Below are 27501 nucleotides of genomic sequence, written 5' to 3' on the forward strand. Positions count from 1 at the left end.
ATTGGCCACCCACGAAGGATACTTCACTTCGAATAACACATCCGCCTTCAATAATTGACGGACTTCGTCATGGATGACTTGACTTCGTTCTGCCGCAAAGAGTCTTTGCTTCTGTTTTATCGGCCGGACCGAAGGATCAATATTTAAACGATGAGTGATTACCTCGGGGGGCACTCCGGTCATGTCCAACGGAGACCATGCAAAGACGTCTTTGTACTCCTTGAGGAGCTGGATGGTTTTTTCCCGAAGTAGAGGCGTTCCCGCGAAGCCGATCTTAACCGTTCTGGATGGATCGTCTTCGTACAGCTGAACTGTCATCGAATTCGGCTCCGGTATGACTTCGGTCATTGCCTCTGACTCCGGCTGCTGTGATTGCTATGCTTGGTGGTGCCGATCTGACTGCTCGGCACTTCTAAGCGCAATTTGCAGACATTCCTTTGCTCTCTTTTGGTCACCTCGGATGACCGCTATCCCTCCCTTAGTAGGGATCTTGATGGTGAGGTGATAAGTGGAGCAAATGGCCCGAACTGTGTTGAGCCAGTCTCTTCCCAGGATGACGTTGTACGGGGACCGAGCTTTCACCACGAAAAACTCAATCATCGTACTGGAGCTAGTAGGCGCTTTCCCCACCGTGATCGGAAGGCTGATAATACCTTCAGGGCGGGTGTCCTCCTGGGCGAAGCTCTTCAGGGGAAGCGGAGCCGGGCTGAGCCGAGCTGGGTCCACTTCTAGTTTGTCGAAGCACTCTTTAAAAAGAATGCTGACTGATGCTCCTGTATCCACAAACACCCTGTGGATCAGTTTGTTTGCCACTCCGGCTTGGATGACAATGGCGTCTTGGTGAGGAGAGATGGCCGGGACGGGATCAGCATCCGAGAACGTAATCACTTCGTCCTGCTTCAGCCTTTTATGCGTTGGCTCCTCTCGATTGGAGCCTCTGCGCTCTGACTTCAGGGACGATTTGGTCTTCCCGGCAGGGAGAGCGTCAATAGTCAGGATTACTCCATCATATTGCGGCTCGTCATCGTCTTCGGGATCCGGCTGCTTTTTCGGATCCTGAGGGGCGCAGTTCGCACCTCTCTGCTTCTTATTCTTCTTTGACTGCTTGCTTTGGTATTTTTTTAATGTCCCTGCCCTCACAAGAACATCGATACCTGCAGCCAAGTTTCTGCACTCCTCGGTATCGTGACCGTGGTCTTGATGGTAGGAGCAGTAGTTATCCTGGGGTCGGCGCGCGGCTGATTTCGTCATCCGCTTTGGCTTTTCGAACAGGTCAGAGTGCAGTTCGAAAATTTCCGCTCTCGGCTTGTTCAGCGGTACGAACTGAGCGGACGGCTTCTCGGGATTGAGACGGGGTCCCAATCTGTCTTGCACCGGAGTCCTTTGAATCCTTTCGAAAGGAGTTCGGCGAGGATGTCCCTGATCGCCAAAAGGAGTTCGGCGAGGATGTCCCTGATCGCTATGATCGGGCTTCCTCCTGTCTCCTCGGGACGATGAGCTGTCTAACGACCGTTTGCGACGGTCTGCCTCATCGGCCCGGGAGTACTGGTCCGCAATGTCCCACATTTCCTGAGCTGTCTGCGGACCGCACTCAACGAGCTTCCTGTAGAGAGCTCCGGGCAGGATTCCATTTTGGAATGCCGAGATGACAAGCAGATCGTTGAGATCGTCTACTTGCAGGCATTCCTTGTGGAATCTTGTCATAAAGTCGCTGATTTTTTCGTCGCGACCTTGACGAATGGAAAGCAGCTGAGCCGAAGTGATTCGGGCTTCCGCTTTCTGAAAGAACCTCCTGTGGAAGGCATCCATTAGATCTCGGTAAGATCTGATGCTGCCCTGGGGGAGGCTATCGAACCATCTTCTCGCGTTCCCGATGAGCAGCTCGGGAAACAGCTTGCACATGTGGACCTCGTTGAGACCCTGGTTCGCCATGTTATACTGATAGCGCCCCAAGAAATCGTGAGGGTCCACGAGCCCGTCGTAAGTCATCGACGGAGTTCGGTAGTTCTGTGGTAGGGGAGTTCGGGTGATGTCGTCCGAGAACGGAGTCTTCAGTGCTCCGTACACGGCGAATCCGATATCTCGTCGGTATGGAGGAGATTGAGTTCTCCTGTGATTCCGGTACCGAGGAAGAACAGGAATATGTCGGGGTTGAGGATTCTTCTTCCTGGAAGACACGGCACTACTGCGGTAGTGACTTTCATGTCTGGATGAGGAAGGAGAATCCTCCGTTTTCGTCTTCGGCTCTTGGCTCTTTTGCAGGAAGGCTAAGAACTCATCCTGCTTCTCAGCCAAGAACAGCTTGACAGCCTCATTCAAATCAGGCTGCTGGGAAGACTCAGTGGGACGATTTTTGGAGCGGCCTGTTCCTTCGCCATGAGAACTGGTGGTGGATTTATCCCTAGGCTGTTTTCCAGACCTATGGGATGGATTGGCTTCCTCCTGGTTCTCACGGGCAGGAATGCGGGTACTCTGCGATCTGGTATGCATTTTTTGGGTGGAAAAAATGGATCAAAAATTCGCTTTATCACAAATTTTGTTCTCTGATTCCCACAGACGGCGCCAGTGATGGATCCGCGAATTTCTGATGTTTGTAAATGCTGGTAGAGAATGAAGATTATGACACGAAGAATTTACGTGGTTCGATTTACTGAAGTAAATCTACGTCCACGGGAAAAAGGGAGGGCAAGATTGTATTGCTTGATCTGTTTTCTACAGCTTACAAATACAAACTTGCTATTTGCTATATGGTGTTTTATCTCTAGAGAGCTTAACCTTCTCATATCAGATCTAAGTTCTATTTATATCTTGGACTAAGATCGTGGCTTGCATCACCACCCTAAGTCGTGGATGTCGTGTAGGTCATGGCCTAAGATCGTGGATGTAGCGTAGGTCATGGCCTACGATCGTGGCCTGAGTTGACATCACGTGGTAGTGGGTGTGTTGGACATCCTGTATGGGTCCACTAACTCCTTGTTCGGTCGAATACTGAGACCGAACTGCTTTGGTTGCCGATCTGAGAGTAGAGCTTGATGCCGACCTGAGAGCAGAGCTTGATTGGTTGGCTTTTACCGAGCTGTAGGCTGAGGCCGAACTCTTTGGTAATGCCGAACTCATACTCCTGCTTTGGTTGCCGACCTGAGAGCAGAGCTTGATAGGTTGGCTTTTACCGAGCTGTAGGCTGAGGCCGAACTCTTTGGTAATGCCGAACTCATACTCTTCCTTGGGCTGATGGGCCGTCATTGCTGTTGGGCTTGTTTAGTACGCACCCCATCAATGGCTAACTTGTAATCATCGGCAAATACAACCTCTGAATATATGTAATAAAATACGATTCCCCTATGATAATTGGTATGAAGGTGTCAGAAAGATTAATGAAATACTAATAATGAGAACACCAATAAATCAAAATGAGAAGATGATTCTGTGATATAATATTTGGATGCAATGGTGGCCGGTGGGTTTAAATTATTTCTGTTTTGGAATCTGGGTTATTTGCAGAGAGAGATGTTGGAAATTGAGTTAAATGGAAATAAAGGAATCAATCATATCAGTGATTAATGGCCTCTAATTATTTAATGATAAAAAAAATAATACTTTCCGTCACAGCCCATGATGTTGCCTCCATATAACTATTGGTCTTATTGAAGAGCAAGGTCTTTGGATATGCGGAAAATGGTGGCAACAAAACCCACAAAATTTAAATCTGACTATTCTTTCTCATCTTCTTATGGATAGGGTCTTAGTTAATTATCCTTTTATTTTATTTTTATTATTTTTATTATTATTATCATCATCATTATGGAGAAGTATATAACTGCTTAGATGTTTTGCTTGTAAAATTTAAGTAGACTTGTGTTGCTTCTTGACTTACACAAGTGGCGTTATTCAAATAGCTCGTCCAACATCTCCACCAATTTGCCTACTGCAAATGCTTTCACATAAAATCATCAATAAAACTCTACATACTCCACATTTCGAATGCCCACATATGAAAAATATTGGTTATGAACATTGATATGATCTCTTTTTACTCCACTCAAAAAAGGTCAAACAAAATCGTAAATAGTAGTAGTATTATTCATAATTATTCTGTTAGTTCAAGGTAAATTATTAGGATTATAATATTAAAACACACGAAAAAACAATACGTCTCCACTGAAAAGCAAAACTCAATCTAGGTCCAAGAAGAACAAAAATAGAAGTTCTCAATCATTGAAGGAATTTAATGCATATAGATACAACATACAAGGCTAAGGCTGTGTAGCAAGCAGTCGAGCCTAACACTCATCATACAACTTTTTAACATAAACCATAGATAATTTCTAACAAGGGAGAATGAATTCAGCTTCACCTGAAAACGAATCGAGGGCTTAAATCAACAGCGCTGTTAGTATCCTGACAGCTGATCACCATTCCTATATCAGATGGGAAAAACACAACTTTCTCTCAGCAACTAATCAACTGTTCAGTAGAGTATCCCCACATTAACTTGAGCTGGGCCACAAAGAGGCAAGCCTAGCTGCCAGTTTTGCGCTCTTGTAGTCGTCTCTAAGCTGAATAAACCTGATTTTTGCAGCCATTTTAATTCGTTATAACAGGAAACAGTGATAAGTGAAAATTTAATAGCCATCAAATAAACATGTACTCCATATTAGTAGAAGTTACGGAAGTGTGGCAGAATAAGCCTAGTGAATGAGAATCCTACAGTAGGATTGGAGAATGCTTAGATACTCAACCCAACTTTGGGGCGATAAATAATCATCCAATTTGGATGATTAAAGTACATGTCGAGTTATCCAAAACATTTGATTGAATTGGATTATTTTATAAATTTTGCATCATCCTTGAAGTGATAGGATAGATTGATATAACAAGATTGAGTAATTAAACCATTATAATATCAATCTATGAAGGAAAATGGTGGATTAGCTTGGATTATTTGTATTTCATCATATCACTCCATGTAAACACCCACCAAAAGAATCATGTAAACAAAAAAGACATATACATAATACATGTGCAGTTATGCAATATCCAGTCATTTTGTTTTAGATATTGCTAAGAATAGTTGTTACCTTTGTGCATCCTTTCTGATGCTTGGAGTTCCCTCGAACAAAGTTGAAAGACTTTCGGGAGCAACAATAAAGACATTGGCCATGCTGGAGAGAATATTTGGCATTTTATAATTAGAAAATGTTGATTCAAAATAAATAAATACCATACTCTCAAGTCTGAACTTGCTTCCTTTTTGGTGTATCAACGAGAAATTTAAGTGACAACAAGTCAACAATGAAGTTACTTACATGCCCAGCAACTCAAACTTTTCATCTACTGTGGGAGCATTAAAACTGCGAACAAATTCACCATATTCTGTGATATCACGCTTAAGCCGCAGCCCTCCACTGCAGACACGGGAACAGATTAGGCAAGTGATAAATGACAGATGATATATATTTAGAAGAGGGACAGTAAAGGTAATTTAATCAAGTAAAGTAGATCTGTTTGCAAATCCTCAAACTGAATCCTCCCATTGCTAATCTGCAAGGTCAAATATTGCCACAATGTAGCATTCTAGTTCTCTCATTTTGTATCGATGGTATGATTTGGTTGAGAGCATTGACGGAGATGCTATTAACACTTCAGATGCAGAGAATAAAAAAAAGAATGTTATTCCTGTCGACTCAATTTACCCTTTCATGCTCAGGGCCATAATTAACGATTCTTGATCATAAAGTTTCAGGTTTCGTTTCTAATAAGCGATGACTTTTTACAAGTCCAATTTGTTAAAGGATTGGAGCTTGCTCATTGGATAAGCTTAGGCAAAGTGGCAAACCCATCTCAATATAATGAAAACTATGTCTCCTGAACACACCATTACACAGCGAGTAAAGCAACCATCTTGTAGATAGTCCTTCCTCCGTCTCATGTTACTCGCACTTTTCATTTTAGGCCGTAAATTTGGGATTGATTTTTTAGTGTAATTAAATTAGAATTTTAAGTGTAATGAGACATCACTTAATAAATGAGCTCTTAACTTAATCTAACATATTAATTAAATGCATTAATTCTAAGTTCTAACTTAAACTATAAATAGTGTAAGGAGTTTGTGACAAGCCGAAAAGCAACAGTGCAAGTAACATGGGACGGAGGGAGTACTACTTATTTAACCTTCAGAACTTATTAATTCCACATCTAATAGATTATAGAACACAACCTCTTTGAATAAGTGTCTGAAACAGGTACTCAGTAGAAGGTTCCTAGATGAAATATCCCACCAATTCACTAAAAGAGCTTCTCTAAAATGGGTAACCGGTTATAAGGGATGAGGCATGAGAATGGTATTGAGGAATGAAAAAAAGGTGGTTTATATATATGCCTATCAGTCAAGAACATGAAAAAAAATGTACAAATACAGAAGACAGCTCTTGACATGTGATCCAGGCATAAATCAAGACATACCTTGGGTTAAAAGTGAACTTCAGCCAATGATTCAGCATCCCCTTGTGCAAGCGATTCCCCTGAAAGCCAACAATTAAGTTACAATTCAAAAATGCCGTTGAATCCGATGACATACTGATGCACAAACAGTACATAAACTTCACATTTAATGAAATTGATTGGTACGGCATGCCACTAGTTCAATTGGTACAAGAGTTAAATATTCCATTGCAACTTATAACACTACTACCGTTCTATGACATAGCTCGGAGAAAATTATAGTTAGAAACATTCCCCAATAAAAGATATTTACTAGTATATAGCAGTAAGAAGATGATATATCATGAAAAAAGTTAAGGAAAATCTCATCTTTGAGATCTAACTACAAGCCAGATCAAGGGAAAATATAATCTCTTAGGCAAATATATATTTTTGTTACCTAAACATTAACTTCTTGTCTAAGGTCTCAACAGATCCACAATATTATTGCTATATTTAGCGGCCAACCTATAAAGTGATGTCTTAACTTAATATATCTTGTAATGCCCATTTTATTTATCATGTTCCCTCTTCATTCACTTTTCTTAGAATTGCTGCCTCGAAAACAATCGGATATATGCTCAAGTACAGTGAACTATGATTACATGCATACATAATGTAGAAAGGATGAGGGAAATGAAAACCATGGCATCATCCAAAACCCAGTGTTGCTTAAAGAACATATTCATACCAGCTCTGTCAGGAATGCTTGTTTGTTAAGACCTTCAAGAGCAGTGAAAGCAGACTCAAGAACCCGGGATAGATAAGCAACAACCCTGATATAAAAAAGAGATGAGTGAAATGTAATTTTATAAAATGGCATATGTAGTGGCCCCGAACTATGAAAATGCAACAGGAAGATAAACTTGGAAGATAAAGATCCTAACAGATATTAAAGAAATGCTATATCCAGAAATTTACTGCATTAACTAAATATGATTATGATTTTAAACCTTGTGCATGCAGTTGTTGGTCGGTGATCAGGAGCAATGCCATCATCAGGTGAACGATAATCTGTTGCTTTTTGTTCAGCTGATAGCAGTCTCTCAACCTGCACGAAGGTCAACATCAATTAGTTCAAAACTTCAAAATCAGTTTACTTGGAGAAATCCAGTGAAATACAATGCAACGAAATGAAGTGTAAAGGAACTTAAAGATCAGGAAGAAGTAACTACAAACCTCAGCTATCACTGTTTCAATGCACTGCTGGAGCCCCTTGTAAGCAGCACCTTCTGCACTGGACATTGCTGTAGCCATTTCTTCGCAGGAAGCGGCATGAGCACCATCCACAGGCAATAGAAGCCGAGAAATAGTGTTTGCAAAGTACTGCAAACGAGAGTTTAATGTTAATGAGAATTATACCAAATTTTAGGATTAACATCAGCAATGATAAACAAACACACAGCCTACTGACTTGCTGAACAATAGCTACACTACTTCCACAACGCTGTACAGCAACCATAAAAGATCTGAAACTGCTTTCTCCAGCTGCAGCAGCAGCTTCCGCCTGTTAGCATTACAAGATCTCACAATGGTTAAATTGATTAACAGAGCATACCTCAGAAAGCACCACCCCTCCCATCTCTTACAGAGAGAATACAAACAACATAATAAGGTAATAGAGAAAGTGATTACAGCTGAAGCAGCAGCAGCTGCAACTCTTCGACTCATACTAGTTCCTATAACAAACCGCTCCCTCAACGCGGCAGCTTCAGTCAGGCTGTCTCGAGATCTTTCCAAACCTTCAGTAATATATAGGCTGACCTGAAGTAGGTGAAAGGATGACAGATGGAACAAAAAATTAATTATTGGAACTCCTATAAAAGATAAGTAGGGGAAAAAAGGAGTGAGACTCCCAATGTCACCTGGTCCAAGAGACAAGTGAACACAGCCCGTACATTAGCAGCAAGTGCAGCAGGCTGCAGAATGACAAGGGGATATTCAATGATCAAGAACCTATTGTAATTAACTACAGAAACTAATAAGAACAAGATCTAGGACCTTAAATTTGAAAAATAGTTTATGATGTTAGTAGAGGACATTAAACTAAAGCTAGAATAACAATTAAGAAATATTGATACTGAACCTTTAAAACTCAGATGATATGGAAGCTTCAGAATAGAAGATTTATATACCTGTGATGAAAACAAAGTACATCTAGAAACAGCTTCTTCGTTCCAGCGTACGAACTCAGTCACCACAGTGACAGATATCTGCTGCTGTGAAGATGATACGGAAGCTCCTTTTGAACGTCCAATAGTCCCACTTGATTCCAATGACTGCTGGCTTTCAGCTCTCAGTTCCTCCATCTTAATAATACAAAACATAATTATTATTTGAAAGTTAGTGTAGGAATGTAGACATCAAACGAAATTGAGTCAATAAAATATAGGAGGCCTAAGAAATGAAGATATGGAATTTTGTAGTCCATGTATACCTTTGATTTATACATTTGTCTGAGAGAAGACTGCTCATACTCTATGTAAATATCTTTATGTGGAAGAAATAAGGACTCTGTTAAGCCTGGGAAACAGAAAAAAACAAAGATCACATAACTGTATTGATAAATGTTGATAATATCATATATCTGCAGCTCTAGTGCAGAGCATGCAAAAATATTCCAGAAGATGTTAAACCTCACGATTAATGGAGGGAAATAACAATTAAGATCCAAGAAGTGGTTGAAAGTTACTGGTTGTGTTTTTTCAGAAATGATTTATGCTTGCCTACATTGCTCATGAACTCTACGTTAATTTCTCTATCTAAATGTATGTTCTGCAGATACGAATATTCAAATTTATAGTTTCTAGAGTGCTTATGGGTTGCATGGCTTCAATACATATTTCTGAGCAAGGTCTCCTTCCTTAAGCTTTGAGCCAGTGAAACCTTGATGCTCCCAAACATGGAAAGTTGAGGACATTTTACCAGATAAATTTAGATTAGACAATATCAAGCAGATAAAGTGAATCATAGGGTCGTCAATAGACCATTCTATGTCTGTTCAATATATTAAGTAAAGCCTAATGTTGCAGTTAACTCAAATGATGAAGTCACTCAACTAAACAAGTATTATCAGGAAATTTCATATATACCTTCAATATCCAAGTCACCACATCCTACGCCACGTAAATCTCGAGCAAGATCCTGTGTCTTTTCATATGCCACTGCTAGTAGTCTCAGATACTGTTGGTAATTAACTATACTTGTTAACATTGCTCAAAACATTAATTTGTAAGAAGCAATTAGCAGCTAAAAATAGAACTTTACCAATATTAGCCCACCGTCTTCCATGGGAGGTGGATTAAGAAGGGATGGTTTCACCAATAGCTTCTCAAGGAGTTTAGGAATTCGGTCTTCCAAGACACGCTGAAATTCATAAGAAATCTCAAAATCAATTTTTAAAAATTTAAAATGTATACAATTTCGCAGTTTGCTGACTAGCCTGACTTAACAAATAAAAAATTCGCAGTTTACATAAATGGAATAACTTAGTCATTCTAGAAACCAGGAAGGCAGGAATTATTTCTTGAACCAGGATGTATTTCTTGATTGGCTTTATTTTTGCATGCATTTTGATACTATCTGCCAAAGCAGTCGCATTAATAATTTTAGAGCTCTTGGATTGTTCATTTAGTTAGGTATTATTTTTTTTCCGCCAATTGTTTCAATGTATGGCCTATCAGCCCAGCAAGCACAAGTTTATAAGAGATAGATTATTCTCTTGAGAAAAAATTACTGATATGCATTGAACTATCAGGAAAATGGCAAAAAGAGATTCCTAATAGATATAGGTTATTTTAGTCAGGCAAAAAAGAGATTCCTAATAGATGTGTATATAGTAGCATAAATCAAAGTAAAAAAACTCAAACCTATCAAATGCAGAGTGACTGAAAAATACCTGAACCAATATTAGCATGACATCATTTGGTGACGGAAACACTGCAGTTATTGTTGCAGCTTCTTTCCGTACAGTATCTGGTTGTCAATCAGGTGAATATGAGAGGAGCATATCATAACCTGAAACTTTCATGAAATAGGGTGGAATTCAAACCTGTAATTTCTTTGTACAGAGAAGAGAGCCCGCGTGCAACATTGCTTGGACTAGGTTGAGAGCCAGGGTCACCAAGAACCAATTTGGCATCTTCATTCATGACCTCCAAATCAAACATTGGGCGTAGACCCACATAGTGTTGCATAGCACTGTTTCCCCGGTTGAACTGAATTCCAAAACTAATATGTGAAGATTGGCATGAAGTCTTGTCCAGAGAGTCAGAGACTACAAGTTCTCTCTATCTCTCTTTTTATTTATCTAAAGTATTTGTATTTTTGGAATCCATTTGTTAAGATACACTATAAGAAGAAAGTTTCACAAAGCACAAACATATGGAAGTAATCAAAGATCAAACATAAGTACTAAAAGTTGATCAACACACTACCTAGTGCCTCCCCCCATTCCTGGAGGCCGCCTGGCAAAACAAATGAAAGAAAAACAGAAGAGAAGGACTAGACTGTTTTCTTATTTCAAAATCAAGGTTTGGTTCCTCGACTTGAAAACTGAATAAGTGTATCCAGCATGATCATGGTAAGACAATAACGTGCAAGTGAAATAAAACCAGCTACCTGTGACAAAATCTTAGCGCATTCTGCCATTGTGGACAGTTCCCGCTTTTGTGATGCAGCATCAAATCTGGCCAACAATCTGTTTTCCAGTTCTGGATGTCCATTTTTAAACAGAAGAAGTGTCATGTGTTTAGACATAAGATTATCAGATTGAAATTGAGAAACTAGATTGATGCATTAAGTACCCTTCAAGCAACTTATCACTATACGAAACACGTCTCATGTCTTTATACCAACATAGAGTAGGCATGTGAATCTAACTTAAATATGTAAAAGTCAATTCAAAATAGCATTCCAGGAAACCAAATAACAAAATGAAATACGAAAACAAGAATCTATACATGGAAAATCAGAGCATGATTGAATTTGAAGTAAGAAGGAATTTATCACTTTGACTTGACCTGAGTCATGTCCTACTGTAGTGTGAAGGATACTACACACTTTCTTATGCCCAAGGTGACATACAACAAGCCAATGGATTCGCCCACTTAAGTATAATCACTGCACCGGGGGGGGGGGGGGATGCAGCTTATGTTGTAAATGGTTCTCCTTTTTAAATATGAGTATCTGATTCCGATCTGATGTTGAAAATGAAGCTACGGTGAATACCAACATGACTTCCAGTCTACCCTTTACTAGAACCCTAATTAATATATGACTGATTTTGCTCTTGGAATGCATATCCTACGACTATGCATAGCTGCTGCTGGAATCATAGAACATGTTTAAACACGCTTTAGTTTGAACAAATTAATAGGTTGTCACCTCATCCTTCTCGCAACATTACATGGCAAAAAATACAATATAGGGGGCACATGTCCATGAATATTATGGCAGAAACTTCCAGTATACCCTTTACAATTGCTTTGCATCAGACTTTTTCAGGAAACTGGTTTGATTTTGTATACAAGCATAAACTTAATGCTTCTTCATTCTAGTTCAAGCCTATGATCATTTATCAAGTTGGCAAGTTGCTAATATTGTCCATAGTGTTAGATTAATAAATTAGACAAGATATCACACCGTTGCAATATTCTTGGAGATTAGCAACTGCCACTTCTAATCCTCTGCTTGCTGTCGCATTTCCTGTGACTGATGAGTCAATGCCTTGCCTTCCAATATCTTCCTCCGCAAATGATCCTGAAATGAAACTTGTTGGTGGACTTTTCACAGCATTACAAAAAATTACTTACAGAAAGACAGCATTACAGAAATCAAGATTTATTATTTCTATTGTCAAAACACAAAAGTACTATTTTCCAGGTAGTTCAGATATTTCTAAGCATTTCCACCTTATGGTGTTCCAGAAAGTATCACAGGGACCAAAATTTGATTCGACTCTGAAACACAAGTTTGTGTATTTCATGATAAACATAGCCTAGTTTATAATTCAAGCACTGATGAAAAAGATAATTTTCCAAGAAATGAAGGTCTTACAACTTCAAGAATGGCTAGAGAAAAGAATAGAACAGCCTGCTAAAAAATATTATCTTTTTAGTATCTTACTCAATTTCTGTGCTATGGAAGCTGCCTCTGCTACCCGGCTATCATCAGAAAATAAAGGTGATAGTTCCATTAGGTCACCAGGACTGCTATTAAACTCCATCAAGTACTGCATGAATGATCACATGCTACTCAAACGGAATACTGGATAGCCTATTACCTCATGCAGATAATTAAAAGGAACTTGAAGCCAAGCATAAAAAAAATACCTTGATGAGATCTATAGTCTGACTGGAAGTTTCTCGCTGAGCATCAGCACTCTGAAAAAAACAAGAAAGCTATAAATATGACACAAGGAAGAAATGAGCAATGCAACAATTTGAAATAGCATCAGTAGAAAAAAAATTATCTAGTATTGGACTAGCTTCAGTATCAGTATATTTAAAAACATTATATGATGAAGAAAATAAACATAAATGCTTGGGAAACAGGATTAGAATCTTTATGCAGACTTTACCTGCAGGTGGTCTCCTATCTTAGCAGCAGTTTGGCCAACGCTTGATATACGTGAATCCAACCTTGCAAAACTGTCAAACAAGCCGTCGACGCCTTTTTCCAGCTGCATAAAACCACTAGAAATAGTTAGAAGCATGTTGCATCCCTTTGCGATGAAACCAGAGTTACCACAAATAAGTACGTCCCAATCATATGGAAAGCATCAATATGCAAGGCAAGCCTTCATATAAATAGAATAAAAATCTATCAAATCAATCTAACTGACCTCAGAAAGTGTCTTCCGATGCTTAGAGTCTTGAGCAGAAACTTCACTTTTATCATTGTAGAGTTTCTGATCAATCTGAGAACAAACATCAATATTAGGGAGATCAACCTAGTGATTAACATAACACTGAAAGGAGATTAGCTGAAGTTCCACCTGTTTCCTAAGATCAACCAACTGCATACATGAATTCTTGAACAAAGATAATAAAGAATCAACTTCAGGAAAAAACGGGCTCGATGACGCTTGGGTTGCTTTTGCTGCATTCAATTGACCATTGGGAATAGCATCCGTTGCACCATTCCCTTCAGAAGCATCGGTTTCTTCTTCAACATAAGAAGGTAGCAAGTCGTTAACCAAGTTCCCAAATAGTGCATCGAATGAAAAGTCCCCCTAGTTGTACATATACAGCACACAGTAATTAGCACGCCTGGTAAAATCCCATCCGGTGTGCAAACAGACAGAAACACCCGCGCTCTCTATGAGAAACATATGCATAAGTCGTCACCTTAAAGTCATTAATGTCTAGAACAAGCGGGTAGGGGTCAGCTGATGGAGATTTTGAAAATCTACCAGTCCTGGTCCCATTCGTAGTCTCTTTCATCTGAGCCATATCTACACATCAGAAACCATGATGGATAGCGTGGGCACGAAAAGTAAATAACAAGCAGCCAATGTGAATTAGCTTAATACAAAAAGAATGTAAACAAAAACTGATGTGAACTAAAAGTTGTCCCGTTTAAACCACCAATAACCACAGATCGTAAGCAAAACGACTAAATAAACTTAGAAAGTGGCCAAAAATACACCAATTGAACCAACAGAATCCAGAATTCCGCACTGAATCACAAACCTAATGGCTCGAAATGTGGCAGAGAATGACCGATCAATTAAAAAAGCATGAATTAAACCAAAAATGAGAAAGTCGGCAACAAAATCGATATCCAGAACTTACCTCGGGTTCTTCCGATGTCCAACGAGCTTCACGGCAGAGAAGAAAGCAGAGCACAAAATAACTTGTGAGGTTACTGTAGAAGAGAAAGAGAGGCTTTGTGCAGATCGCAGAATGCGATACGTATATGAATTAGGAAAGCCGGAATGATAATATACAGAACTGCAAATAATGTAGAGGCATACAAGGTTGAATAATTAGACCCAGCTGTGCTTAAAGTAAAAGCCGTGGTTTGGGGGTTAGGTTTTACTGCCTTGAACTAACCGTCAGGACTCAAACAAGACTTCCATTTCACTGTAGAAGAAAGTAAAAGACTCCAGTGAAAATTTGACGGTAAAAAGGGATTTTTTTTTTTTAAATCCATCCCAATATATAAATACTCCACGTCTGAAATATTTGGTCTTCAACACGGAATTTTATGTAGTGTTGTTTTATAAATTAATAAAAAGAGAATAATGGCCCGCAGAGGCGTAGCGCAGTTGGCAACGGAGGGGCAGATCTTGCTGCAATAAAAAGAGAATAATGTATGGGAAAAGAAAAAGTAGATATGGTGTTGTTTCTATTTTATAAATATTTCATTTTTAATGGGACAATAAAAAAAGAAAAACGTTTCATTTGTAATGGGATATGTATAAGATGTTGTTCGGTTGCTGAGATAAATATATATAAATGGTATATGTACATAAGTATTATTCTAAATTTGGAAATTAAATTGAATTAAATTATAAATTAGTTTTTGTATTAGTTGTAGAGTATTACTATTTTATAGCAATAAAAAGCAATGATACAGAAATTTTTTGACAATTTTTCACATGATTCCGAGATTGAATGAAAATAAGTATTCAATAAAATAATTATTTTTTCTTAACTTTGTAGTTATTTAATTTTAAAGAAGCTTACCTTAGCAATACCTTTGGAAAGTAGAATCGCATGCCAACATGCGGTAACGGTAAGTATGACAAGCTTCTTATTCCACAACAACGAAAGCACTTTTTCACTCTTTCATATACAAAGGGATTTCACTTGGAAAAGAAAATGTTCCATACTAACGGATTCGGGTCCATATCCATGGAAATGTTCCATACTAAAAGATTTGGGTCCATAACCATGGGTTGCAATGCAAGTTCATACATTATTGAAGAATGATTAGTAGGTAATTTATATTAAATTAATTAATATTTATAAATTGATTTTTAAAAATAAAATCTATAAAATTCAATCATGTATAAGTACAATTTGTATTACATTTATCACTACCTTATAGTATTAGGCCTTTACTTTTGTTAAAGATAAGTCTGGTTTTCTTAATAAATTTTCGCACGGAAAGCTGTTAAAACTTGAAAGTTTACGTTCTTTACTACGATATAGTTTTCGCACAATAAGTTATAAACGACTATATAGCTTTTGTAAACTTCTATTCGAATCAATAAAAAATCTGATTAAATTGTAGTACTAATTTTAATAGAAAATAATAGTAGTGATTTTTTTTTGGCAGAATTCGCATTTTATTTTTGTTTACTTTGAATTTGGAGAATTAGTGATAACTGACACGCATCAACATATAAATTTCCTACAGGAAAATTATACACTCGACCAAACCTGTGCAAAATAATTCTAATAATAATAACATCGATAAATTTCAAGCCACAAGTGACAAGAAGAAGGTGCATAATGCCAAAATTATGAATTCAGTAGCCATCACCAATGATAGCTTAGTAGTGTTAATTTTCCGATGTTCTCCATCGGCCATTAATCTTTTCTCAAATACAAACACGACGTGCCTCTGGAATTTCAAATAACCTCTCCTTACTAGCAATACTTTTCTCAAATACTACCAGATCCACACAGAAACTACAAGCAATCTATCTTTTTTACTGAGTTAGTAACTTTGAGTCGCAGGCGACTATCTTGAGACAATCAACAGTTTCCTGGCCTTCCTCGCTTTTCAGCTGAGCATTTTGTAAAATGAAAGTCCACACATTGTCACAGAATCGATAGGTATGGAGATGTCCCTGTAACAACAAAGTCATAGAGAAAATGGAGCAGCTGTATCATGAACCCCTTTGTAGTATAGCACTACATGGTAACAACGAAAGAGAAGAGACACCAAAAATTGGAAACAAGAAATTCATTCAATGAACAACTGGCAACAGAAAGTTTGCTCCACGCCATATGTGAACATCAGATTGTCTTTCTAAATAGCTTATAAGTTCAGAAGAATTTACAAAGACAACTTCTTTATAGAAAACTCACAAAGACCATAAAGCAGTCGCTCTCTATGTGACATTATTCTAAGAGCTCAAGCAATCTACCTCCATACCACTAGTAGCTCAAGAGAACTCCATGCAACAAAAATATCTCAATCAAATAATAATTTCACATAGATAAAGGAGGAAAGGGGCAAATCCAACGGCAAACGACTGTAACCAGAGTATTATGTTTCTCTGGTAGGAGTTTTACAGATTATAATTGTATGCGCATCCCTATAATCTTGGCAAATTCTACCATATTACTATTATAAAAAAAATTGCTTTCAGATTATGACACTGAAAATCCTAGTAACCTGTAGAAATCGTGTTTACATACAATCAAACCACTGATAGCAATCTAACCAAATATCTTGACTATGTACATATTCTTCAAATTAATTTATTGTAAGCCATTAGTTTCTGTAAAAGTAACAGTACAGTCAACATGACATTTCCATCAAACTAAATGAAACAAAATAAAACAATGATCGCCAAGATAACAATAGCAACCACAACACTAATAATAGTAATGACAGTAATACTATCACTCTATCAGCATAGATTCAACCAATAGATGCACTATTAGCACAACCGAGAAAAAATATAATGTAAATAACGGCATAGAATGACGGAAATTGTAAGTGTCAGCTTTCACTATTAGCCAATTTCATTCAGCAGGCATTTGCAACGCACATGGAGAAAGTACTTTATAACACAAATCCATTCACCTTAATGGAAACCTTGGTCTTCACCTCAGTCTCCAGAGCTTCAGTCATGGACTGCAAACCAAGGTGCAACATTAGATATAATTCAAGTGTGGAGCATGCATGTAAGTATTAGAAATTCCAACAGTAAGTAACATAACAGTCTAGAGCTAACACCCAGCCATCAACTTACAATCACATTCCTACGAATCTGTATCAACTCCATGAAGAATGTAAAATTCTGAACCAATTCCTCCATGCACATATACGATATTTTACCAAGTGGCAGTTGGATTTTGAGCAACTTATCAACTTTGATAGAAAGCATTATTTCATTACTTGTCTCATGACATTTAATTACATGGAAAAGTAAACGAACGAAATGAGAAATTTTAAACTAAATAAATAATCATTGGAGATTAAAAAAAAAGGGTACTAGCATGAATGCTCACTTCAAAATCAGTCTTCCGACAGCCAATTGAAATTCCTCAATACTATTAACTAATCAAACCTCTTATCTGATAATTGAATTAACAGCCACGACTATGATCCCAAATCAGCTCAGAATAGTCAACAATTATCATAAATTATACAATTAAGCAAGAAACTGACAACCTTATCAAATTGAATCAAAACTTGAATGGCGAGTTCGGGGCTCAGAGTTCCACTAGAAACCATCTGATCCAAAGTTTCGGTCAAGCTCATACCAATCGTCGATCTCCTATACAGCTCGAAGGTCGCCATTCTTCTCCAACAACAGTACTACTGCACCTACACTAACAGAGTCCAAGTGGTAAAAAACAATCGCAATCGAAATTCAGTCCTCGACAACCTAATAAATCCGAAAGACAGAAAAAATAAAATATACGAATCAAGGAAACAAATTCACCCGCTTGGCCGAATGATTGATCGTTGCCGATCCAGAAAGTTTTGCAGAGATTCTTCGCGTGCAACGATGGAGAGAGACTGATGAGAGGTGGAAAAAAAGAGAGGGAGAGAATTGGGCCTTTTATACCCTAGATTTTAAGATGGGGGATTATATAGCGCCTGAATAGCAAGGAGAAAGCGAAAAGACTAATTTACCATTCACGGGTTTTACAATATAGCGGGGGTTTAACTGTAATTATAAGCACCTGCCAGGGTATATCTGGACTTGATGAATTAGTTGATGTTTGTTAATCAATTTGATGAATTAAATAAGTCGGTCGTTCTCATAGATTCAGATTAATATTTGATCTCATAAATTAATAGCATAAGAACTAAAGCCGATACCCTAGATAATGTGCGCTACCGGTAAATTTTCACAAGATGAAGTTTTGATGCGTCGTGTTCCCAATAATTTCTCGTAAGATTAAGTCTTATGATTGTTATTCAGTTAGAATCATGTTTTTAGTTTTTATTATAACGAGTAGATTAAGTTTTATGCATGTCATTCGATTAGATTCATTATTTTTTAACATTCAGTATGTAATTTTTAATTAATTATAACTGTTTGTGCAAAAAAGTTGCTGACTTTTTCCATAAAAAAAATATTGCTGCCAATTTAGATTTTCTAATTCGATAAATTTATATTTGATCGGCACACAATAGGCCCACCAAGAGAGAGTGGGCTCAATTTTTTATAGTGTGATTCAATGGATTATTTTTATTTTATTTTGAAATTATTTATTTTATTTACTTTATCCCTAGTAGGGATATGATCGATTGCTAGCTAATTAACAATCTAAAAATAAGATCAATTCTTAGTCATTAGATTAAGAGATTCAATGGTTAAAATAATAATAAGTGTATTATATTTTAAATTTAAATAATTAATAAATAAATTTAAAGGGTATTAATGACAATTCTCTCTCATAAAAATATATCAAAACTTTAGATTAACGTAACTCTCTCGATTTAAATTATTTTTTCACAAAAAATATATCAAATTAAAGATAATTTTACAAGGATTCCAACGAGATCTCAATTGCATATGTTCCGGCGATGTTCGGGTAATGAAATTTGATAATTTATACTCCCTCCGTCCCAAGATAAGTGATTCACATTCCTTTTTGGGACGTCTCAAGATAAGTGAGTCATTTCTTTTTTTGGTATTCTCTCTCGTACTTTTTCTCTCTACTTTATTTACTCTCTTACTTTATTCACTTTTCACTTTACTAACAAAACCTCATTTCCTTAAATCTCGTGTCGAAAAGTTTGTGCTCACTTATCTTGGGACGGAGGGAGTATTTCAATTTTCGTACATGTTGATAAACAGATTTTATCAACAAATGCAAAAAGAAATCTCAATATTGTGTATGTAAAATATCAATAAAATGTGTTGATATTTTCTTGTAATTGTGTTGGTATCCTCATGTCATATTGTTGATATTTGTAATACACTATGTTGATATAAAAAAACCCACGAACATTATCATATGATAACATAATGACGATATTACCCCTTTGTTGATATTTTGTCTACTATTTATTGAAATTTGTGAGCTTTAATTTCATCCACTTATTTCAAAATCTAAGAATGTAGATTTAGTCTTAATTTTAGATTATGGTGTTATAAGCATGAGAAGATGACCCATCGCTAGTAAATATATGTACGTAGAGGAGTGATCAAGGTCTAACTAATTTTAAGTGTATAACTAGAGAATAAATCTCAACCACACAATATGTCAATCCAAAGGCTAAAAATAAAGACAACAAACCTTGTCTATTTAATTAATAAAAAATAGAATAAGGGCATTATTGGAAACCAGATTTTATGGTAGAATCACTCAATCTCACAGGAATTGCTCACACAAAATCAAACTCGGCGACACCCTCCTCCGCTCTGCCACCGCTGGCAGCACCGGCAGACCTCCATCCCCGTGCCCTCGCCTCCTCCTGCTCCACCTCCTGCAACTTCATATCCCTCTCATCCATCACCGCTAGCCACTAAGAGGTCTCCGACGCCATCGACGTGGAGTGGCATCGCAACAACAGTAGAACCCCTCTCTTCCTCAACAAATTCCATCGCGTCAACAAGACGTAGCAAGACTCATGCTGATTTGCTGTAATCTTCATCGTTACGCTCACGCTCAGCAATATTCATTGTTAATTGCAAAATCTTCATCGCAAGAGCTGATTTCTCCATCTCACTTGTGGATTTCACGATCTACTATATCTGTATATCATCTCAAAAGATGATTTCTCCATCGTCAATTGTCGATTTCAGGATTTGCTAATTCAATATTTCATCACAAGAGTTTAATTCACCATCTCATGAATTGAATTATGAGATGATCGAAGATGGTGCACTTTAAGATAAAATTAGTTCACTTTACTTCACTGAAAGATCAAACATTATATTTAATTCACTATAAATAACATTTCAGTATAAATATTATATGCATCACTATATGCTCAATATACTTCACATAAATATACTTCATAATGTATGGATGTTGTCTTGGAATATACTTCACTATAAGGCTCTAAGCACAATATACTTCGCTTTAAATCCAATATAATTCACTATGTACACAATACAATTCACTATAAAGCAAATACACTTCACTGTAAACACAATATACTTCACTATGTATAGAACATATACAGTTCACTGTATACATAATATACATCACTATAATCATGTAAGCAATTCACTGTAATCATGGTGTCACTATAAAGGTAAAATACTTCACTATAAACATTAAATAGATCATTGTAACCACAATATACTTCACTATATGCTCAATATACTTTACTGAAATGAAAAAACATAACACTATAATCACAGTCCTTGAAAAAATATTGGTAAACATTTGAATATGCTCTATATGACAGTAAATGTGTTTTATAGTGAAGTAAATATGGATTATAGTGTACTGTTTTCCATTTTAGAGAAGTATATTGAGCGTGTTGTGATGTATATTGTGCATATAGTGAAATATATTCTACATGCCTATAGTTTATTGCTTTTTCATTCCAGTTAATTTCTTACATATATTTAGTACACTTCTTACATGTATTTAGTTCACTTTCTAATGACTTTTAATTCACTATTAATGAGTTTTGTTTCGTTGAAATCTTTTCTTTTCGTTCAACATACTTATTTCGTTACAAACTTATTTTTGGGTTCACTATAGGTGCGAATTATTTAACTGTTTTATATATCCCCTTCGTTCTATAGTAGTGAAGTCATTTTGCCATTTTTGTACGTTTCATAGTAGTGAAGTCATTTCCCTTTTTAGTAAAAGTCAACACATTTCTCGTTCTTACTTTTCCCTCTCTCTTACTTTATTATCTCTACTTTTTCATCTCTCCTACTTTATTATTTTTTATTTAATACGTTCCACACCTTTTTCTTAATCTCCGGGCTGAAAAGAAATGTCGTCACGACTATGGAACAGAGGGAGTAGTTATTTGTGAACTGTATATTGTTTAGATACATAACAAGTATTTCATTTGTGAAAAAAAATAGCTAGTAAAAAATCATCAGAAACTAAATAACTATGAACTAAATAGATAAAATTTTTATATAAAATATAAATGTTAGTTACGGACATACTATTGAATTTAAATTAACCGAACAGGGTTTACAGTGAACTAAATGAAACATGTTATGAATATATCAAATTGGTATCATCTTTGCCTTCATAGACGCCATGCTTCCAATTATCATCTTAGCCTCTGCTCTCATTGCTCTAGATCTTTCTCTTCGTCTTTCTTTAAGTATATCAACAAATTTCAAAAGATTAACAGTTGTCATATCATTTATAGAAACTATAAGCGTGGATCACAAACACTTCACTCTGACCATGGAATACTTCACTCTAAGTACGTTTTACTTCACTAAAATGAAAAAATAGAGCAATATAAGTATGGATCACAAACACTTCACTCTAACCATGGAATACTTAACTCTAAGCATGTTTTACTTCACACTGAAATGAAAAATCAGAGCAATATGAGCATGAATCACAAACACTTCACTCTAACCATGGAATACTTCACTCTGAGCACGTTTTACTTCACTGAAATGAAAAAATAGAGCAATATAAGCATGGATCACAAACACTGCACTCTAAGCATGAAATACTTCACCCTAAGCACGTTTTACTTCACTGAAATGAAAAAACAGAGCAATATAAGCATGGATCACAAACACTTCACTCTAAGCATGGAATACTTCACCCTAAGCACGTTTTACTTTACTGAAATGAAAAAACAGAGCAATATAAGCATAGATCACAAACACATCACTCTAACCACGAAATACCTCACTTTAAGCATGTTTTACTTCACTGAAATGAAAAAACAGAGCAATATAAGCATGGATCACAAACACTTCACTCTAAGCATGAAATACTTCACTCTCCGCACGTTTTACTTCACTAAAATGAAAAAAAGTGAACAATATAAGCATGGATCACAAACACTTCACTCTCAGCACGTTTTACTTCACTAAAATGAAAAAAAGTGAACAATATAAGTATGGATCACAAACACTTCACTCTAACCATGAAATACTTCACTCTAAGTACATTTTACTTCACTGAATGAAAAAATAGTGCACTATAAGCATGGATCACAAACACTTCACCCTAAACATGGAATTCTTCACTCTAAACAAAATATACTTCGCTATAAGCACAATTTACATCACTCAACTGCAAAAACAGTACACTAACGTGTGAATATACTAGTTCACTATAAACATAATATACTTCACTCAAATCTCAAATCAGTACACTCACATGCTAATATACTAGTTCACTATAATCACAATATACATAACTCAAATGCCAAAATAGTACACTCACATTCTAATATACAAGTTCACTGTAAACAAAATATACTCACTATAAACGTGATATACATCGCTCAAATGAAAAAAAATAGTAAACTCACATAGCAATATACTAGTTCACCGTACATACAATATATTTCATTAGAATCACAATATACATCACTCAAATTTCAATGTAAATACAATATACAAAACCAAAAATAAATTTCACTGTAAATCCATATAAGTTTATAGATATCTCACACAAATTCCTTGAATTGCAACATTTGCACTCCGTTTTCTTCTTCTCCAATGTAAATCATGTTCCGGCAACAAAATTCCGCATCTCCAACTTCATTTTCCCTCAGTCGTCGGATGGAGCAGCTGAGCGACGCGATCATCGCCTTTTTCTCCTTTGTCGCTCTCCGCTTTCCCAGTTTGAAGCCATTGTCGGAGGAAACGAATTAAGAAAACACGGTGAGGAATGGAGGACACAACGCCGAAAATTAATGGAGGAAAGCACGGTGATGAGCTCTAACTATGCGACGACGAGGAATGGAGGAAATGGCGGGTGGAATGGAAGAAACATGACGAAGAAAGGAGGTCACGGTGGCGGAACCCTATGTATTCAACGAAGAGAGAAGGAGATTTAGAGAAGAAGCAGACGGAAGTGAAATATTCAAATGAGGGAAAGAGAAGACCCACCTCATTTTAATTCATCAAAATGACCAATATACCCCCGAGTGAACTAAAATATTTATATAGTGAATCAAAACCTGAATATAATGCTAGAATTCTAAAAGGAATCATGACCATTGATTTCTTGATCTTAGATTTGTTCTCTAGTTATATACTTAAGGGGTATTTGTCCTATATCACTAGTCACTAGTCTATGTACGTAAACTACAATAAATAAACGAACATATTATTAAATATAGTCTATGTACGTAAACTACAATAAATAAACGAACATATTATTAAAATATAGTAAAGATTAAACAACGTGAAGTTGTCGAGGGTGGGCCGAATAAGCTTAACTTTTTGAGTCTCTACTTTGAAGGCCCAATCCAGCTTTACATATAGGCTTCACTATTTTCTTTTTCTTTTTCTTTTTCTAATTTATCTTTTACTACTAGTTTGTACGTACACAGAAATAAACGTGTATCGACATTCTCTCTCTCAACTCTTGCACGTTTAACAAGCATTGTAAAGGGGTTATTCATTATTGAGAAACAGCATGGTTTTAATGTTATAATTGAAAAAAGTGCTATAATTGCAACATTTCAAATATTTGTACAATACTTTTTCCAACCACTTACCACCAATCCATATATTCATATGATAATTGAATTCATTATCTTCATTACTTTCCTAACAATCTCGCAAATGCTCCACCTAAAAGGCTGCATCTACAAAATGAGATTCTTTTCTTAAATTTACAACGTTAATTCGCTGTCCAAATTATTCTCCAAAATAAGTAACACAATTTTATTTTATTTTTTTAAACTTTCAAGTTAAAGAAAGCCAGTTGTATGATCCAGCTAGAACAACCATGCACATAAGGTTGAGTTCAATTAACGTTTGACCTAAATATCAAACGCATTTATAAATGATTTACACGTTTCCTCTTAGTGGGATTTTCTCGAAAAAGGAAAAATGTTGAAAGATTACTCAATACTAGTAGTACTAGCATATATAAAAATATTTGGATAGAATATAGTTAAAATTTCTTGTACTATCATTATAGGCTGTACAATTGATTAAGACCACCACATTTGACAACAATGGATCTGGTCTGTATCCTTGTTTTGAGCTACTTATTATATACATATATATTCAGGTAGAGGATCAAATATTTTAGTTTTGCTCGTATATTAAGTAAAACTTAGTTTTGATTATTGATTTGAAATGAAATTTTCTATATTAAAGTAGCAAAAACTATTTTGCATTCTTGATCTTCTGTTGTCTACAATACAATTGCTATAAAATAACCAATACTATTGTAATGCATAACAGATTATAATCAATTAATCATAAGAAGAAGCATGATTGCGAGTGAATATTTATTAATATGATTAAAAAGCCATCTTCTCATATTAATTTGTTTACTAATATTATTAATATTAATATTTAGTGATAGATAGTCATGAACATATATGTGAGGACCATTTAGAATATGAAAAATCAAAAAGGATAAAGAAGCCAATAATTGAAGCACCACCAACTACTTGCCTTTATCATATTACTACATGAGCTACTTGGCAAAGTCCAATCTCGACATACTCATATACATACGACTCTATAAATATTAATTGACATAGTATTTTTTAAAAATAGTTGATTATATTGTGAGTAGTACAGTATGTGTTTAATGTTTATCCTGCATGTTATATGAACACCCATACAAAGTATATGGACTATTATTGCATTTCACTATTCATTTTCAGTTAAGTGTTAACTTTAATTGGTCGAAAATTCAAATCACTCTAAGTAGAAAATTACTACTCCTGATCATCAGTTTCTTGGATTTTTTTTATCGGTAATCAAATATGCATGTAAATTTCTAATTCAAGATTCTAAAATTTAAGTACATGTGTTAGGATTGTTAGGATCGTCAACTGCAGCATTAGTTTGATATTTTCCGCTTTGGGTCAAGCCCGCACGGATTTGATTTTGGGTCACTCCCAAAAGGCCTCAAACTAATTGGGGTTGGACAGGAATTATATACACCTTCCAACTTCCCTCCATCATCCGATGTGGGATGGGTTTGTAACCCAACAAACCTCCCCTCAAACCGAGACCACATCGGGAACGCAGTCGACACGAACATGGGTTGTTCCAGCCCTGGCCCCTGGGTCATCCTGGGCCCGACTCTAACCCGAGTCCTTCAGGGCCCGACTCTAACCCGAGTCCTTCAGGGCCCGACCCTAACCGGGGCTCATCAAGGCACAACCCATAGCCACCTGGGCTCTGATACCACTTGTTAGGATCGTCGACTGCAACATTAGTTTGATATTGTCCGCTTTGGGTCAAGCCCGCACGGATTTATTTTTGGGTCACTCCCAAAAGGCCTCAAACTAATTGGGGTTGGATAGGAATTATATACACCTTCCAACTTCTCTTACTCATCCGATGTGGGATGGGTTTGTACCCCAACAAACCTCCCCTCAAACCGAGACCACATCGGGAACGCAGTCGACACAAACATGGGTGGTTCCAGCCCTGGCCCCTGGGTCATCCTGGGCCCGATTCTAACCCGAGTCCTTCAGGGCCCGACTCTAACCGGGGCTCATCCAGGCACAGCCCATAGCCACCTTGGCTCTGATACCACTTGTTAGGATCGTCGGCTGCAACATTAGTTTGATATTGTCCGCTTTGGGTCAAGCCCGCACGGATTTGTTTTTGGATCACTCCCAAAAGGCCTCAAACTAATTGGGGTTGGACAGGAATTATGTACACCTTCCAACTTCCCTTACTCATCCGATGTGGGATGGCTTTGTACCCCAACAACATGTAGAAAATCAAATATACGAACTTGCACTTTTAAATAGTGCATATCACTTTCAAATTTGGCTACTCTAAATTTAAATTATAATTTTGACACTAAATTAGACTTTGAAGTCTCATTTATTTTGAAACTCGACAAGCTCTATTCGTTGGCTCCACTCCAATTTAGTGGTATTTAATGGCTAGCTCAATAATTTTATTCTAGTAATATATCCCATGAATTGAACTCAATTCCTAAACTTACGTACCTATTTAATGGCGAGTTTCTATCATTTTATTCTAGAAATATTTTAAACATGACAGAGAAGTTTATAATTCAAATCTCATCATTTCTCCATGACTCCAACTCTAAGTCCCAAAAAATCATGATAAGCATTTATAAATGCATGGTGAATGAATAGTATTCTCTCCATCCGCGAATAGGAGTCTCATTCCTATCCGGCATGGATTTTAAGAAATGTTAAGAAAAAATGGATGCAAGGAAGTTAGTGGAATATGAGTCCCACTTGTTTATATTAATTTTAAATGATATGTGAGTGAAGTGAGTTGGTGGAATGTGGGGTCTCTTTACTAAATATAGTAATTATAAACCGGGACTACTATTCGTGGACGAACCAAAATAGAAAAACGGGACTCCTATTCGCGGACGGATGAGTAATTGATTAAATTCTACTACTGTAACTTAAGTAGGAGTACGACTAACTGGTAAAATATTGACCAATAAAATGAAGTACCCATTTATTGTTTACACGTAGTCATCGAGTTGCTATTAGTTTCGTCTACGCAATAGATTGCTGAGTTTGATGATTTTGCTTGCTCAAAACATTCTGACAACTCAAACCAGATTTCGAGTAATTTAGTATACCATAAAAATCACGACCTTTTGCAACAATTCTGTGATCCAATCATATATACACCTTTTGAATTTATTGAACTCACAAACTATATCTTTTGATCTGGCAGTATTTTTTATTTATTTTTAATACTATAAATCTGTCACTTTT

At 36.6% G+C, this 27501-nt stretch overlaps 2 protein-coding genes across 5 annotated transcripts; both read right to left on the reverse strand.

Moving 5' to 3' along the window:
• Nucleotides 1-4191: 4191 nt before the first annotated feature.
• LOC121742148 (exocyst complex component SEC10b-like) lies at nt 4192-14464 on the reverse strand. 2 transcript variants are annotated; one of them, XM_042135199.1, is made up of 25 exons: nt 14277-14464; nt 13830-13925; nt 13478-13714; nt 13325-13399; nt 13061-13162; nt 12813-12863; nt 12607-12712; nt 12124-12240; nt 11101-11192; nt 10532-10697; nt 10379-10455; nt 9748-9846; nt 9573-9663; nt 8918-9003; nt 8616-8789; nt 8346-8399; nt 8116-8244; nt 7895-7987; nt 7660-7806; nt 7434-7531; nt 7172-7256; nt 6463-6521; nt 5307-5405; nt 5079-5162; nt 4192-4566 (listed from the first exon to the last, which is right to left on the reverse strand). In XM_042135199.1, exons 2-25 carry the CDS (start codon nt 13923-13925, stop codon nt 4488-4490), a joined length of 2496 nt encoding a protein of 831 aa, XP_041991133.1. In that variant the 5' UTR covers nt 14277-14464; the 3' UTR covers nt 4192-4487. The 2 variants fall into 2 exon arrangements, with proteins under 2 accessions (XP_041991133.1, XP_041991132.1); XM_042135198.1 differs by having other exon boundaries at nt 13830-13936.
• Nucleotides 14465-15924: 1460 nt separating this feature from the next.
• On the reverse strand, nt 15925-18229 carry LOC121742321 (transcription initiation factor IIA subunit 2-like). Of its 3 annotated transcripts, none has more exons than XM_042135431.1 (4): nt 18116-18229; nt 17842-17997; nt 17251-17301; nt 15925-16285 (listed from the first exon to the last, which is right to left on the reverse strand). In XM_042135431.1, the coding sequence occupies exons 2-4, from the start codon at nt 17968-17970 to the stop codon at nt 16145-16147; spliced, it is 321 nt and encodes a 106-aa protein (XP_041991365.1). In that variant the 5' UTR covers nt 17971-17997; nt 18116-18229; the 3' UTR covers nt 15925-16144. The 3 variants fall into 3 exon arrangements, with proteins under 3 accessions (XP_041991365.1, XP_041991363.1, XP_041991364.1); XM_042135429.1 differs by having other exon boundaries at nt 17839-17997; XM_042135430.1 differs by having other exon boundaries at nt 17839-18002; nt 18116-18227.
• Nucleotides 18230-27501: the final 9272 nt, after the last annotated feature.

The sequence above is a fragment of the Salvia splendens genome, chromosome 7, assembly GCF_004379255.2.
Source record: "Salvia splendens isolate huo1 chromosome 7, SspV2, whole genome shotgun sequence".
Taxonomy (NCBI): domain Eukaryota; kingdom Viridiplantae; phylum Streptophyta; class Magnoliopsida; order Lamiales; family Lamiaceae; genus Salvia; species Salvia splendens.

Bases quoted from the DNA above. Each gene is read 5' to 3' on its own strand.
- LOC121742148 (XM_042135198.1), bottom strand. From the start codon at position 13,934: ATGGCTCAGATGAAAGAGACTACGAATGGGACCAGGACTGGTAGATTT. The intron at 12,713-12,812 runs GTATTTTTTTTA...TCATTCATGCAG, and splicing joins AGACTATAGATCTCATCAAG to TACTTGATGGAGTTTAATAG. The intron at 8,245-8,345 runs GTGACATTGGGA...CACCTACTTCAG, and splicing joins TCACTTGTCTCTTGGACCAG to GTCAGCCTATATATTACTGA.
- LOC121742321 (XM_042135429.1), bottom strand. From the start codon at position 17,970: ATGGCGACCTTCGAGCTGTATAGGAGATCGACGATTGGTATGAGCTTG. The intron at 17,302-17,838 runs GTCAGTTTCTTG...CTTGGTTTGCAG, and splicing joins TGATTCAATTTGATAAGGTT to TCCATGACTGAAGCTCTGGA. The intron at 16,286-17,250 runs GTGAATGGATTT...TTGTTGTTACAG, and splicing joins AGACCAAGGTTTCCATTAAG to GGACATCTCCATACCTATCG.